Source organism: Oreochromis niloticus, linkage group LG22, assembly GCF_001858045.2.
Source record: "Oreochromis niloticus isolate F11D_XX linkage group LG22, O_niloticus_UMD_NMBU, whole genome shotgun sequence".
Lineage (NCBI taxonomy): Eukaryota > Metazoa > Chordata > Actinopteri > Cichliformes > Cichlidae > Oreochromis > Oreochromis niloticus.
The window spans coordinates 14,389,511-14,404,555 of record NC_031985.2 but is presented as its reverse complement, the minus strand read 5'-3'; the positions used below and the strand labels follow the sequence as shown (position 1 = coordinate 14,404,555).

At 39.7% G+C, this 15,045-nt stretch overlaps 1 protein-coding gene across 3 annotated transcripts in view; it reads right to left on the bottom strand.

The window, feature by feature from the left end:
- Nucleotides 1-15,045, bottom strand: part of epha10 (EPH receptor A10) — a 157,435-nt gene that overhangs the window by 109,324 nt on the left and 33,066 nt on the right. For all 3 annotated transcript variants that reach the window (XM_025902390.1, XM_025902391.1, XM_013272590.3), the window contains exons 2-3: nt 7,156-7,220; nt 4,622-5,294 (exon numbers count right to left, since the gene is read on the bottom strand). In XM_025902390.1, coding sequence (XP_025758175.1) covers nt 4,622-5,294; nt 7,156-7,220 — 738 coding nt within the window. The remainder of the gene's footprint in view (nt 1-4,621; nt 5,295-7,155; nt 7,221-15,045) is intronic.

Here is a 15,045-nt window from a genome sequence, read left to right as displayed (position 1 = left end):
TTTCTTTGGAGGAAGTCGTGAAGTGTTGCTCTGATCAGTGAGACAGAAATTAAGTATACACTTCTTTGGCAGCACAGGGAGCGCATGGGGGGTAAATAGGAGAAGGAAATAAAGGTGCATGAGGGGGAAAGGGGAGGAGAAGGATGGCGTGTAGTAAATTACGGATGGAAGGAGAGCAATAGGAAGGAATAGCAGGGTGGTGAATGTGATGGAGCTGGATTGTGGAGCAGCAAACAAAGATAATAAGAGAATCCGCTGAAGGCATGAGGCAAACTCAGTAATTATATAGAAAGAGCAGCCTGCCTTAATTAGAACAGGATGGAGCTCATGAGTGTGAGAGAGACACACGCAAAAAAAACCCACACAATTACACATGTACATGAAACACACCATTTCTGAGGTAAAATATTACGTAATTTATTTGCCCCCTGGTCTGTTCCTGCTGATGGCTTTTCATAATGAGACCGAAGAACATATGTGTGCTCCTCACAACGCGTGTATGACTTGTGAATGCACACGGGGTCAAGATGTACACATCCAAGTCGTCCTACCACTCTGGTTTTTAAACTCGCTCTCCTTTTTTTGGCCTTTCATGTACTTCATGAGGAAGCTAAGTGGACATAAGCTCTAAGTTCTTCGTATTTACACTCATCTTCACAAGCAGCAGCAGTCTTGCGGTCCTCTGAGCAACAGCGGATTAGTTGCATGACCTACATCTTAAACACCAGGATCTCCTCTTTTCATCCTAGAGATACTTGGTAGTAACTCAGTTGTAAGAGACGATTTCAACACCACACACATTTTTTTCTTTTTTAGGTTTTCTGTAATTACACATTCATTCAGTTTTGATGCAGAGAGTAGTCGAACTGGAGAGATGAAACCCAGATGAGAGCCACCGCATAGCTGGACACATAACAAATTTGCTCTTTTGCGGAGTTTTTTTTTGTTAAATTAAATGTCCTTTAATACCTACACTTCTTAGGAAACTTTATAAAAAGAATTATGACAGCAGTTGCCATAATCTGAAGTAATCCAGCATAGCTTAAGTCTTCTGTGACCCTTACAGAGGATGCGGTAATAATCCTCTTCCCTACTGCACTGCACTATCTGTTTACACCATTATCAGTAGCTTCTCACTGGCTCTTCAATATTATTGACCGGGACTGAGACACTTAGTGCATTTTCACTCACTCAGTTAAACAATTACGCTCAGGAGTAAATAAGACATAGAACCTGTGAACACTGTATGCAAACGTACACGGGAATCAGTTGAAGATCACAGCTTTGTTGCGTTTGTTGCGATTTACTGCTTTGCATTCTTTTTTTATTGTACTTCACAGCAGCTACTCGTGCATATTCTTGAAGGACATGTGCATGAGGATGATTGCGACACATATATAAATGTCCTTGCACACAAAACACTTCTGTAATCTCACTATCCATTTTTATGAGGCGCACATGGAGACCCAATGTCTTTCTCCGACACACAAAATGAAATTTTTTTTAAAAGTGTGTGCGTGTGTGTCTGCTGTGTAGATATGAGATGTGTCCTTAGTATAAGTGTGTATGAGCAGTCCCAGCGCAATTCCTCAGTTTAGTGGAGCATTACAGCTGATCAATAGCTCTGGTGCAGTGGGAGATGTCTGGGCTTTGGCTGCATATTCATACCATTACAGCTGAAGTGAGGAAAGAGGCACTACAGGGAACGTGTGTGTGTGTGTGTGTGTGTGTCAGCAGACCACTCTCATGGATAATGACATTCTCTATCACCTAGTGGACCACACAGTTACTTGCTAAACTGCACCCAGTCAAGGTTGAGCACCGATAGAAGCAGTCTAAAACGTCTCTCTCTCTCTCTCTCTGAGTCTCTCTGGACTCGCTGGCTTTTCTGTGCCATCACTGAGACTCACTGTCCTTGTCTCCTTGCTCTTTTGGCAAGATGCCTGACATGTTCTATTCTCCCTTTACTCCTTCTTTTCCTTTAAAATGTTACTTTTTTTTTTTGTTGGTTTCCTGTCACTGCTTTCTCTCTTCATCCATCTCCGCGGTGCTTCCCCGTACCACATTGTTATTCTCCTCCGAGTTCCTCTGTTGGTTTGTACATTAGTCAGATTCTTCTGTCCGCGGCGAAGATTTCATTGTCGAAAAAGCATTGTCAGTAATTACAAAAAGCAGGACAAGCAACACATACTTTATTTGCACACAGCCCAACTGCCAATATCATTAAACAATTCTCAGCTCCAACTGTCAAACCGTTACTGCAGAACCAGAAAATGTGCAACGCAGCCAAAGTTCTGCACGACTTATCGTCAACTTGACTATTAATACTATTTCTACTGGATTTTTTCCCTTAACTATTGTTTCCTCTAAACAGGTAGGTGTTTTACAGAACTCTTGTTGGCAGAAACTTCAAAAAGTTAATATTGTCCCATCATTTACAATGACAGACAAGATATGTGATTGAATTACCATATCAGTTGTTAAATCCCACTAAATGAAAGCATTCCAAAAGCACCATATGGTAGAATCATACCAAAAAATGTTACGGGTAAGAAAATATTATGTCCCTGCTATGACTTAGATGAGAAAACAGCAGTCTTCACTGGAAGATCATGCGATGTACAAGTCCACAGGTAATGCACAAGGTTATCGACATCCTGAGGTGTCTGAGGGGGAACACTTACTGCAAACGACCCCGAACGTGATGGGTTTCATGGCCACGGCAACAAAAATTGTTGCTCACCTGACTTCTTGCCCAAAATGAAAGTATAGTAAAAGGCATGCTGCTTTGACACAGCAAAGAAGACGTGCACAGGGAAGTGGTCAGAATGAGACTTCAAGGAAATGACCTGAAAACAGCAGGAGTGCTGAGAGCTGTGCAGAGCTTCAGACAGAGACAACCTTGAAGTGGACAGCAGGCAAACTGAATCCAAGTAAGGTTTTGACTTTTTATGGATAGACTCACTGAACCTTTTAATCTTAGCTATGTTGCTGTTTCTTATATATTTTAGTTAGTAGCACAATGAGCTTCACTTTGAAATACAAACACGCTGGTGTAAATTACTACTGTGAATCAAATACACAGAATCAATACATTTTTAATAAAAACTCACTGCGGGGATCAATATGAGATCACCGCAGTGAGTTCAACAGTCTAAATTACTGTCCCATTACTGCACATTACAGTCTAGTCAAGTGACTCCAACACCCACATCACATTGCACAATAATTCAAGATGGGGTGTGAAAACTAACAGCGAGAGTCAGGCGTTCAAACTGCTGCTATTATATGAGCAATTGTGACAAAAGATCGCAATACTGTCCGTTTCAGTTTACGTCAGAAAGCAACACATCAAACCACCCGCTAGCTTTCTAATGGCAGCACTTCATGTAGGTGTGTCTGTGTGTTAATCGGGACATTTATGCCTCATGAAAGAAAGATGTGTTGTCAAGCTTGGGACACGGCCTTCTGAAGAAACAGTACACAAAGTCATTGTGTTCACATTCACACACACCAGGCTCTTCGCGCTTCTCATACTCACGGTACACACACCATGCCTCACATGCCAATATGTGTGACAACATTTGGACATAAACACGAAATATTTTAACATCTCTGACAACTCGAGATCCTCACAATCGATGGCAGTGTCAGTATAGAACAAAAGGAGGCAGGGTTTGAAAATGAATGAGAAAGGCGTCTTTGTACTTCTATTGTCTGCCCTCTAAAATCATGACCACTGCGGATCGTTCTTCTTGTCTAAACACTCGTTAACATTGATTTCTCCTTTCTGTCCTTGCTCACCTGCACTTATTCCCTTTGCCTCGTTCACTCTTACAGTATCTGTTGTATCTCTGTGTGTGTCTTAACACAGATCAGCCTTGCTTTTCTCATCTTCTAATGCCATTAATCTCTTCTTTTATTCTGCCCAACTTCATCGCCCTCACAAACTTCTCTCCTTTTTTCTTCTTTTGTCTGCACCCTCCTGGTTTCACTGCAAAAATCCTCATCCTGTTAAGTCACTTCAAGTCTCTTGTTGAATATTACTAAAGGTAATGTCAATTTCACAGTCTTTTTAACTGAGTATATCTTCAACAGAACTATACGGCTTTATAATATTTGCAGCTGCTAGCAATATCTACCTGAACCTCCAATGTAATTTGGAATTTGGATTGGCTCTAATGGGAGTGGCAGTGCCATTTAACACATGAAAAAAATGCCAATGCAATGAAATCCTTTTAGCCAATTTCACTTAGTTTGCATACAAATCATCAGTTTTGATTGCAATGCTAATTATTTGCTGTATTTTGTATGTGCTATTCAATACACTGACACCAGTTTCTAGCAAAACTTCAAACCAAGTTGTGTTTAAAAAAAAAAAAAAAAAAAAAAAAATCACACAGTTTTTGTTTTTTTCCTGCTGTGTTCCTCCTCGCTGTTAGTCCATAGTATTCTATCAAAGAGCTTAAACACATGAAAACATTGCTAATTCTTTTGTTTCTTTATTCATTTTTCTGGACTTGTTGCTTTAGTTCATTTCTGACATAATTCCTTCTCGTTGTTTGTATTTGCTGCATTCTTATTCATGTATCCACACATCCCACTATCTTATTTTCCCTACCTTCACAGCTGCTGTGTCCCTCCTCATAGCCGGCGCTGCAGCTGCACTTCCCAATAGGCACCAGCCATTCACCTTCGGCACTACAATGCATCCTGGGAGGGCTGTCTGTGTCAACTTCAGAGTTGTTAACACAGGTGCCGCGCACCTCTACAAGCGTGGCAAACGCTGCCTCGGCCACTGTATCGGGGAACACTGCCAGGTTCTGGACGGTTGCGAGACAGCGTTTGTAGTAAACCCGCACAGCCACCAGTGCCACGCAGGCACCGACATCCTGGAATGCCAGGTGGAAGCCTTTACGATTGAGGTGGCCGATCTCGCGCACCTCGGTGTTCAGCTTCATCTTCCTCTCACCAAGATCACCCTGCGTGAAGCTCTCATCAGCAGCAATGGTATCTATCTTGGTATAGCGGTCCTCTCGTGTCACACCCCCAAGGTCCCTGTCTGACTCGACATACAGGAGGTTGAAGGTCTCCTTGCAGGTGCCTGCTACACCAGGGATGCTGTTGCAGTCACGCAGTGTGAACTGGAGCTCCACAAAAATGCGCTGTCCACCTCGACGTGCCACCCAGCCCGTCTGCAGCCAGTTGTTCTGCTGCGTGGGCTCCATCACATTGCACACCTGGTATGTCCGAATGGGCTTATACTTCTCATCTACGCCGCTTATTTCCTCCCACTGTAGGGATAAAGATTTGGGCAGGAGGAAAAAAAGCAGAGAGACAAAAACCTTAAATGTCGAGGTATAGAAAAAAGATCAAGAAAAGGAATATGGGAATGAAAAGAGACATACTGCATTTTACAAACCATGAAAAAGCAGCAAGGAGCTTAGTAATAACATGAAGGATTGACAAGAAGAAAAAAACCCAACAAGAAACAGATGATAAAAATGTTAAATGACAGCAGAAAGAATAGATACGCAAACAGGCGTGACTAAGTTCAGGTTAACAGTGTAATGATATAATCTGATGAGTGGGTGTTTGAAATAAAAATCATTGGTTCAGATTGTCTAATAGCGTCACACAATGACATAATGAACAGGCTCAGTCATCGTGAGTCTTAAGTGGTGTTTCTGCAACTGTGGGTCAGACCTTAGTCACTTTCTTTTGATCCCAGCCTGCTTGGCACTTAAACTAATGGCATTTGTGTTAAATGTTTGTATAAACGCTTCTTCCCACAGTCTTGTGATTTATTCGCAAGAAGTGAATTTAGAAGAAGAGACACAGCAGGCTTAATTAAAGGGCTTTGTTAGTTGGCCTTCAGCCTACAGATAGTTTTTATTTATTTATTTTTTTTTTTTGCAGCTTTGGTGTAGCCTAAAATATTGATACTATATTGATACTATATCGGTACTGACAGAGATTCTCTGTTCTAAAGAACTCTCTGCACCTTGCTGAATAGATTAAGGGTGTTTTTTGTCTAAATATTGATCCAAATAATTGATAATTAGTGGCCTGTTTGCTAACAAAAGATTATTAGTAGTAGTTGTTGTTTTAGAACAAGTGGTAGCAGTAAAAAAAAAAATCTGGTGTATGTGCACACCCTATTTCAGCCATTGGGAAGGAGTCACAAGTATTCTCTTTAAGGTGAGGAACCACTGAATGATATAGCATTTTATTTATCTTTTAAATTTATTTTATTTTTGAGGAATTAAAAGTCTAAACTCCTCTGAGCACTCTAAGAATGCTTTTTTATAATTTCCTAATATTTGCCGTAGGGCAGAGTGTGTTTTTCTGATTTACTTTCAGTCTGGAAGAGCGAGAAAAACTTAATCAAATATATAATTTATCCATCAGATGAATGATTACGACTCCATGTCACTATTTGAATTGCCGAGGCGGTCTTGACAGAATTGAAAGTGAACTGAGCAGCAAATATGAACTGCTCTCCCTCTCTCATAAATACACAAACGTGCACAAAGCAAAACAGTAGAAATGGATTATCCCCAATGGTAATGTGATCAGCCCCTCTCCTGTCAAGGTGACTATATCAAAGTGGGTGCAGTGTGTTCTCTATCACTTCGACTGGGACATGTAGGTGAATCACACGGTCACATTAATCTTATGCATAGTGGAGCACGTAGTGCAGCAGTCATCTCAAACACAAGTGCTTCAGCAACCTAAACAACGCACATTTAAAAGCAGTGATGTTATTCATATAATAGACTTATCAAGTGTGTGTGCATAGAAAGGCCAACTTGCAGGTGACACGTGGGTGACAAACTGCTCTGGCAAAAGTGCTCCTGCATTTATCTTGCAGTCATAACTTGGTGCAAAGGGTTTTACAGACCAAATCGATCGTCACAAAAGGCCATTTATCTGTGGCAGCACATCTGTGTAGCTGCTTTGGACACTGCTATATAGTAGCCTGGATTAGTCCCAATGATTAATGATAATGATGAGCTCAGCACTGGGGACAAAGTGAAGAAAAGGTGTGGAAAAGTAAAGTAACAAGCTGTGTGGAGGCTGGCAAGTAAACAAATGTGTCTACAAATGAAAAAAATGAAACATGCAGGTAATGAAAAATACAACTATACTTACTCCATTAGGGGGATAGGACGTCCAGCCGAGCTCTGCTTGAGTCTCTTTAGAATTCAGCAGCACCACTGCAGGAAATTACAAAAACGGGGGGGAAGACAGACATGCAAAGAGTTAGACGACATGTGGCATTAGAGTGTATTTGCCTTTATTTTTAAATACATTTCCCAACAGTGTACCTCACCTGCATGATAACAAAAATCAATTAACACTAACTCAAGCAAAGAATAGTATTAAATTAGTCATTTACAGTACATTTGCATAATAGTTCAGTTTTATTTGGCCTCTGAAAGCGCTTGGAGTAAATATGAATAACACAAAGTGCAAAATGACACGTCAGGTTTGGAATAATGAAAGAAAGGCATTAACACTGAGAAAGGCTTGACAAAATCTGTTGAGAGTGAACCTGTCCTTTGATAAATGCATTAACACCATCTGTTGAGGGTTTAAGCCGGACAAAGCGCTTTCCTTCACCCCCCGGCTTCACACACAACACACAGAAAACCACAAACAAAACAAAACAGAACCACAGAACTTTTACAAAGAGTCGGGAGAAAAAGAGCACCCTTATTTAGCTTTCAAGAGTGGAGAACAGGAAATACAGTTTCTTTTCAGCACAGAGAGACAAAATGTAAGCTTTGAGGCTGGTTTCAGCACCACGGACAGCTACATAAGAAGCAGACTGCATTGAGTCAAAGCCGGTGTAAATCTCCCTGTTTAAAATCAGCGAAATAAGGGATACAGTAAAGTGAGGTTTCTTTAAAGAAATATCTAGGAGTTAAGCTACATTGTGTGGCCTCAAGTACACCACTGAAGGACAATAATTACAACACTATCTTGAACCACTCGCATAAATGGAAACGCAGTATATGAGGCAAAAACAGACCTCATTAGAGTTGTGCAGAGTACAATTCTAATGATGTTTGAATGTTAATATTTGGTATGAGATCACCTTTTAATTTTTCAGCACAGCCTGAACTCTCTTATGCAAAGTTTCTTGGAATTTCTTTAAGTAGTCTTCAGGAATAGATCCCAAGGCTTCTTGAAGGACATTTAAACCTCTTCTGTTTTGTGTTTGCTACCTTTTGTTTCATCCTCTGTAAAAATGATCCCACACTCCTTCAATAATGTTGAGATCTGGGCTGTAGGGAGGCCAATCCACAGATAGTGTTCCATTGTGTGTTTTTCTATTCAGGTAAGAATGGCTTCTCGATAGCCACCAGTTGATCCATGTAATGTTTGTACTGCAAACAGTACATGGATCAACTGAAGGGCCAGAAGCACCTCTCAGGTCCTGCGCCAGGTCCTTGCTAGATTTTTTTTTCTGTTTCCTTTCAGATGTTATTCATCTGGCATAGATATTTTTTTTGGCCTGTTACGACTTCATTTGTCATGCACTTGAATCCCAAATACTATTTAGATCTCTTTCTAGTTATATAATATATGATTAAACATTCAATAGCAACACAGGTAGATACTGCTACAACAAATTTTAAAATTAGGTAATAGGTCAAAATATTCATCAAAGAAGCAAAACCAAAGTTATAACTCTCATTTTATTAAAAGATCTTAACACCCATTTTACCAAATTAGAAAAAGGAACCAGAGTTCATTAGCGAGGACGTATCTGAGCAGTCGCACTGAGAACAGTTGTCGTTTTATATTCTGTTCTATGCGGCAGGCGTGCACGAGAGCCATCATCAGCACATTTATCTTAATCTATAATCTAATATCAACATCTGTAGTGACATATGGTGAGCTGCATTAACGCCTCATTTTTAAGGGATTTTGCTGATATTAAAATTAACCATGCTTTAAGCTTGTCTGCTTAAACAGACCCCCCCAACCCACCCCCACTCCACTGCCACACACACTCACCCACACACACACACACACACACACACACACACACACTGAGAACCAGGCTCTCTTACAGTGTTCTCAACACGTACATCTTTGAGGGAATCTGAGGTGTGACAACCAGACAAAGCCACTTTTTTTTCCCAGACTTCAAGGAACACACTGTGCAAAGATTGCTTTTTATTATCCTTGAAAGTGCTACTTTCATTCTTGTTACTTGGCTTTAACTTTTATGTTCTGCTTCAACTTTCAACCACTTCAGGAGATTGTAAGGGCTATCAAAAATAACCTGAGTGACACAGACTGCAGTTAGAGACAGACTCCTTGAGAAGTAACAATTTCACCTTATACCGAGCAATTCTTGGTGTAAAGATACAACTTACATACGCAGCTGCTACATGACAAATATCTGGCTTCATGGAAATTAATAACAAGGCACAAGGACATCCTGATGAGCAAAAAACAAAAACCAGAAGCCTACACAGTCTGACTCAGCTGTATAAGAAGTGGTGACTAAAACCTGTGGCTGACTCACGCTCTGACAAGAAGAATATGCACTCTGGCACAAATGTGTGCAGATGTATCATTGTATTTACTGTAATTACATTTTCTTTATATTATTATTATTATTATTATTGCTATTACTATTTTTTCAAGACCATAACTGTATAGGGATTTAATAGACTTCTATGCAATGCTATTGCAGTTTGTATAGCCAAAATCTTCAGAGGACAATGACAGCGCATGGAGTTTTCATTCTTCTTATTTTGGGATTTGCTTGAAAAGGAGACACTAGAGCACTGGATAGGGATCAGGGAAGCCTTGCTGGAAAATTAAAGATCCTTTACAAAACACTTAATTTCATTGTTTTTGGGTTAACACCAAAGGGTGCCCAAAGCATGGTTCTGTGGTTCGCTGATAACACAGAAGCATTTGGAAAAGATTAGAGAGGGAGAGGGCAAAGGTGCTGGAGAGACACAGAGGAAGGCTGAGGCAGAAGCCAAAAGAGAGATGATGAGAGAAAATAATCAGCAGAGGAGGGCAAAGAGAAGAAAGAAAGAGCCAACAAGTGAGGAAGAATGAAAAAAAAAAAACAGTTGGAGAAAGGGCTAGAAAAGGAAAAGGAAGAAGTGAGAAATGAGCACATGAAGTGTACATAAATGAATACGCTGGATAACGCACAAGGGATCGCTGTGTCTTCCTGAGCAGTCAGACAGAGCAGTCAGACAGTCAGTCAAAGAGAGACTTGCAGGACAAAGTTGGCACTATGATCACACATTGAATACATAAGTCTGGTAATCACAGTGTAGTTAGACAGACTAATGGGCCTTTAAGGGCAGTAGGAAGAGAGAGCGAGACAAAAGATATCCAGAGAGGATGACAAAAAGTCCAGCAAAGAAAAGCTAATCTGGTGAAGGAAGGGTCATCAAATGAGGGAAAGGGGAAGGGGAAGGGAGGGAAAAGGCAGAGAAAGAACATATGACACAGAAATAAAAGCTCTCGTACGCTGTGACACATGGCCTCAACTTAATAGCCACGGCACATTAGTTTTACTAAATAATTTCAAAAGGCTGTTTCGTGAGTAATTACCTTTCAGTGTTTCTTTTTTGTATGATTTTGGTCTCAGGCCTATTTAGGACCCACAAAATGAGGCTGACTTTCATCACCAGCAGATAAAACATGATCCATGAAGAGTAACAGAGGCTCCTCCGCTTTGATCACACAATGCTGACAGTGTTAATATGGAATACTTCATATGAGAAAAGGACACCATTATGTTGCCAGTGTTTTGATGAAAAATTAAAAAATGAGCCTTTGCAACAACAACAAAAAGTCTTCTTTCTTTATTTTTCTTCTTTTGAAAAACATGTTGTACATAAGATGATATCAGTCACAATTAGCAGGGGAAGGCTCAGAAAAATTCCACATTGCTTAAGCAAATTCTATCTTTAAAACAGTCTTTAAAGTAACAGCTATCACTTTAGCAGCTTCTCTGTCAACCGGTTTAGATAAGATGCATGCAAAGGGATGGCTGAGTGAAATTAGTGATGGGATTTCAGTGAAAAACTATTTATTTTAAACCAAATTTGATTTTTATGAAACACAAAAACGTAGCATTGGAAGGACATGTCATCATTCTCATTCTCTCTGCATACATTTTCTTTCTATGATCACAGTGTGATCGCTCTCACTTTTGCACACCGTCTTTCTTTTTTTATTTATGTATTTTACCTGAAAAGTTTCATTAAAATTGAAACTAAAATGTAAATGTCTCTTTTATCATCCCTCCCCTGGTCTCATCCACACTTTGATCTTTCTCTGATTTCTGCGGTGTACTAATTAAGTTGATCAGCCTTGCTAAAGAGGATGCGCCGAGGAAGAGATAGCTGTAGGAGAGAGGTAGACTGCAGCACCCACTTCAAGTATTCACAAGAAAGGGAGGGAATGTGTTGGTGCACCAACAGCAATCTAGAAGAGGCAAACACTAAAATCTGGCCTTTGTCAAGTGTGCAGCCAGCACTTACACAGCTATTTTTTTTCTTTTTTCCTTTTAGTGGTAGACAACAACATGAAGACAGCTCTGTCACAGGGGCCAATTTCAAGGGCTTGCAAGGTTAAGGGTTCCCATTCTTTGATTGAACTAAGTGTGTGCAGCTATTAAACTGTGAGTAAAAGGCGCACTTCCAGGTACTTAGTCTGAAAAAGGAAAAGGGTAGAGGAAGAAACAGACATGAATCGCAATGATCTACAGCCCTACATGTAATAAATTTGCGTTTGCGCAAATATTCTATAACAGGCTAAATAATATTTCACTCCGGTGAAACAGAGCTCTTACTAGCCAGCATACAACTGGGAAGACCTGGGGGATCCGGAGGTTCAACCTGCCTATAGAGAAAGCACTGAGACTGGAATAAGCACAGGCTGCCAATGCTCCATGTGTCAACTGATGTCCAAACATTACCTTTCCTATGTAACATATTCACACTCCAAACCCATAAAAACTAACACTTAATCAGGAACACCTTCTTGTAATCTTTCACATAAGGGTAACCAGCTTAGTACCATTTTCCTGTGGGAGAAAGAACAATGACTCACAAGTCAGCATAAGCAGGCAGGTGGAGTGGCAGATGGCATAATCGCACGACCTTCAACCTAAAGCCTGTCCCTATCCTGGAAAGGCTAGGGACAGGCTTTTTTCACTTTCATTTTGCTTTTTAATGTTCCCTTTTTGGGTTATGCACTAAAAGTACATGGTTAGGTTTAATTAAAAAAATGCTTGGTTTGAAAAGCAAGAGATCTGGTTGATATGACAGGTTCAAACCAAGGCAAAGAAAGACCTTAAAGGGGTTATATTGTACTTTTCTTTTTTCTGTCATATATAGATGATCATATTACAGTTTCAAAGAGTCAAAGCAATCCCTAATAGCTTAAAGTTCAAGATTCAGACTGCTCTAAATGCTCAGTTTGAACTGAATAAGCGGAAGAGAATGGATGGATGGATAGACGGATAGATTTAAATGAGCACATGAGCAAGAGAGCAAAGCAGCCTCAGTCACCTGCTGTTCAAATCTTCTGTTTATAAGCAGCAGCCAATGAGAAGAAAAGTAGTTTTGAGTGAGGGGAAAGTGAGTTAAAATGGCTTGTTTAAGACTGGAATGAGCAAAGAGTCTCCTCAACAGGATTTACAGTGTCCCTCAAGGACAGAAGAACATGGCTGGAGAATGGGAGTGTTTAAAAAGAATGTATATGTATATATACACACACTTCAATGAAAACAATACAGTAATACTGGAGAAGGACAGATAAAAAAAAGGATAAATGGATGGGGATATAAGGTGCCACATAAAAAACACAAACAGTCACATAAAAGATAAACGCAGTGTATAAACAGACAAATACACCGCCTTCAGTGACAAATGGTGTCAGGGAACGTTCACAAACACGCACATACAAGCCCACAGCCAGGAGGCAGGACCATAATAGCAGTTCCAACAGCAGGGCATATGAACTTCAGATGGGGCTTTCCTCTTAACAGAGGCATTAAATTTTCAGCTTCAGTAATGTGACATACTGCAAAGAGCTTGGGCTGCTCCCTCTCCAAAGCCCACCACGCAATTGCATATATCATTTATGATAATGAGGTGAACGGTTATACGCTATCATTACATAGTGCATATTTCTCATGCACAGTGTGGTAAAAGTACCTTTCTAAAAATGTAAGCTACAAAATAACCTAAGCGTAACCGATAATCATTTTCATCACAGTTTTTTTTTTTATTGTTAGTCTTTAATCAAAAAGAATTTTAAATATTCAAACAATCAGCAGACTTTTACACAAGTCACGCGCCAAGCCGTTTCTCAAAAATGATTATTTATCCTACATTTACATATTGTTAAACCATTACAATATTCCTTTTAATAAAATGATTAAACAGATGCTCAGCTAACCACAAGCTTTTTACCAAAAAGCCTGGCTAATTTGTATGAAAGGCCTCTGTCACATAATCATGCTGGTTTTGCATCTCTTTGTTGTATCAGTGCCTCTAATTAAAGCATAACAGCTGTAGCAGCGGGTCACGATTAGGTGCATATTGTGACATGAAAAGATGCAATAACTCAAAACTGTGGAAATTTGTATCACAATTTCAATTTTGGCTTAAGGTCCGTCACTGAAGCCAAAAATTAAAAAGAAAAAAAATCAGGAAAGGAAACAGATGTTTCATTTTTGAAACAGGCGTGGGTACTGTGATCACTGCAATCTCAATACCACATAACTACACTGTAAAGTTCTGGTTAAGGAGCCTTTAGTTCATTGCTATATCCCTCTCCCTCCTCTTTCCTGCCTCTATCAACTTTAAAAATTAAGAGTATGAGCCTCGGTGTGAACAGTCAAAGGATCAAAGCAGTAATGAGGAAAATTATGGGGACGTGTGAAAAAGGGTCAATGTCCTGCTATCTGGTGAATTTATAAACATCCTGCAAAATGGTTTAAGTACATGACATTTGTGTTGTTAGATAAATCAGCTGTTTTTGTTTGGTAAGGTAAGACATTTCAGGTAAAGGTGAGTGTACAACAACTCATTTTCAGGTAATCATGTGTACTTTTTGTTGCACTTTATTTCCAGTTGGTTCAGTGAGAGAAGAAACTACTTGAGCACATGATCTGCAGTTTGGGGAAAATGATAAAGTTTAATATTTTCTTTTGGCACAAAAATAATATTTAGGGGTTTTTTTGTTTGCATATACTGTCAGCTAATGAAAGAAATTTTAAAACCATCCAATATCTTTAAAGAATTATGATTTATGCATGTATGATCTTCTGGTGCTAACCAGGTGGGCTGTAACAAAGGTAATAGGGGGATTTTGTTTGCAGGGGGTTCGGCTGATAGGTGTTAAAGTGTTAATCCTCTTACAGTTTTAAATGCAGATTGAGTATTAATTTCAGAAATCCACTCTGACTTAAATGATTAATGAGTGTGTAAGTGTGAGAACATGTCTAGTGCAGTCAAAATGCCTCTGTTTTCTTACAAATTATAAAAGAAATTGTTTTGGGCAATCGCACAAGAAGTGCAGTTTGAGAACCCGGAATAACATAATAAAATATATTTTACAAAACATCACAAAAGACTGTATATAAGCTCCATGTCTCTCCATGCCCACCTTACCTTATCTTCTCCTATAATTGTTAGTTTTTCCTTTCTATTTCCCCTTCTTCCTACCTCTTTTGCAGTGCCAGTCTTGAATCTGAATGACCACCTGTTAAGACAAATAGCTTGAGGAGAAATAAAGCGAGTGTGTGCTTATGCATGTTTGTGTGTGCTTTAGGGAATGAAAGAAAAGAGTCATTGAGTGAGTTAGGGAGTCAGCAAAAGCAGAGCGTGTTTTGGAGGGAAAAAAAGGAGTAAAGGAAAAAAAATTGCAGAGAGTAAGGACTGATTTTAAAACGAAAAAATATATAGTCTGGCACCAAGGCAAGAAAACGAGACCCTATTAAAGTTATTACACTGCCACACTTTAAAAAGGGGCCCTGCA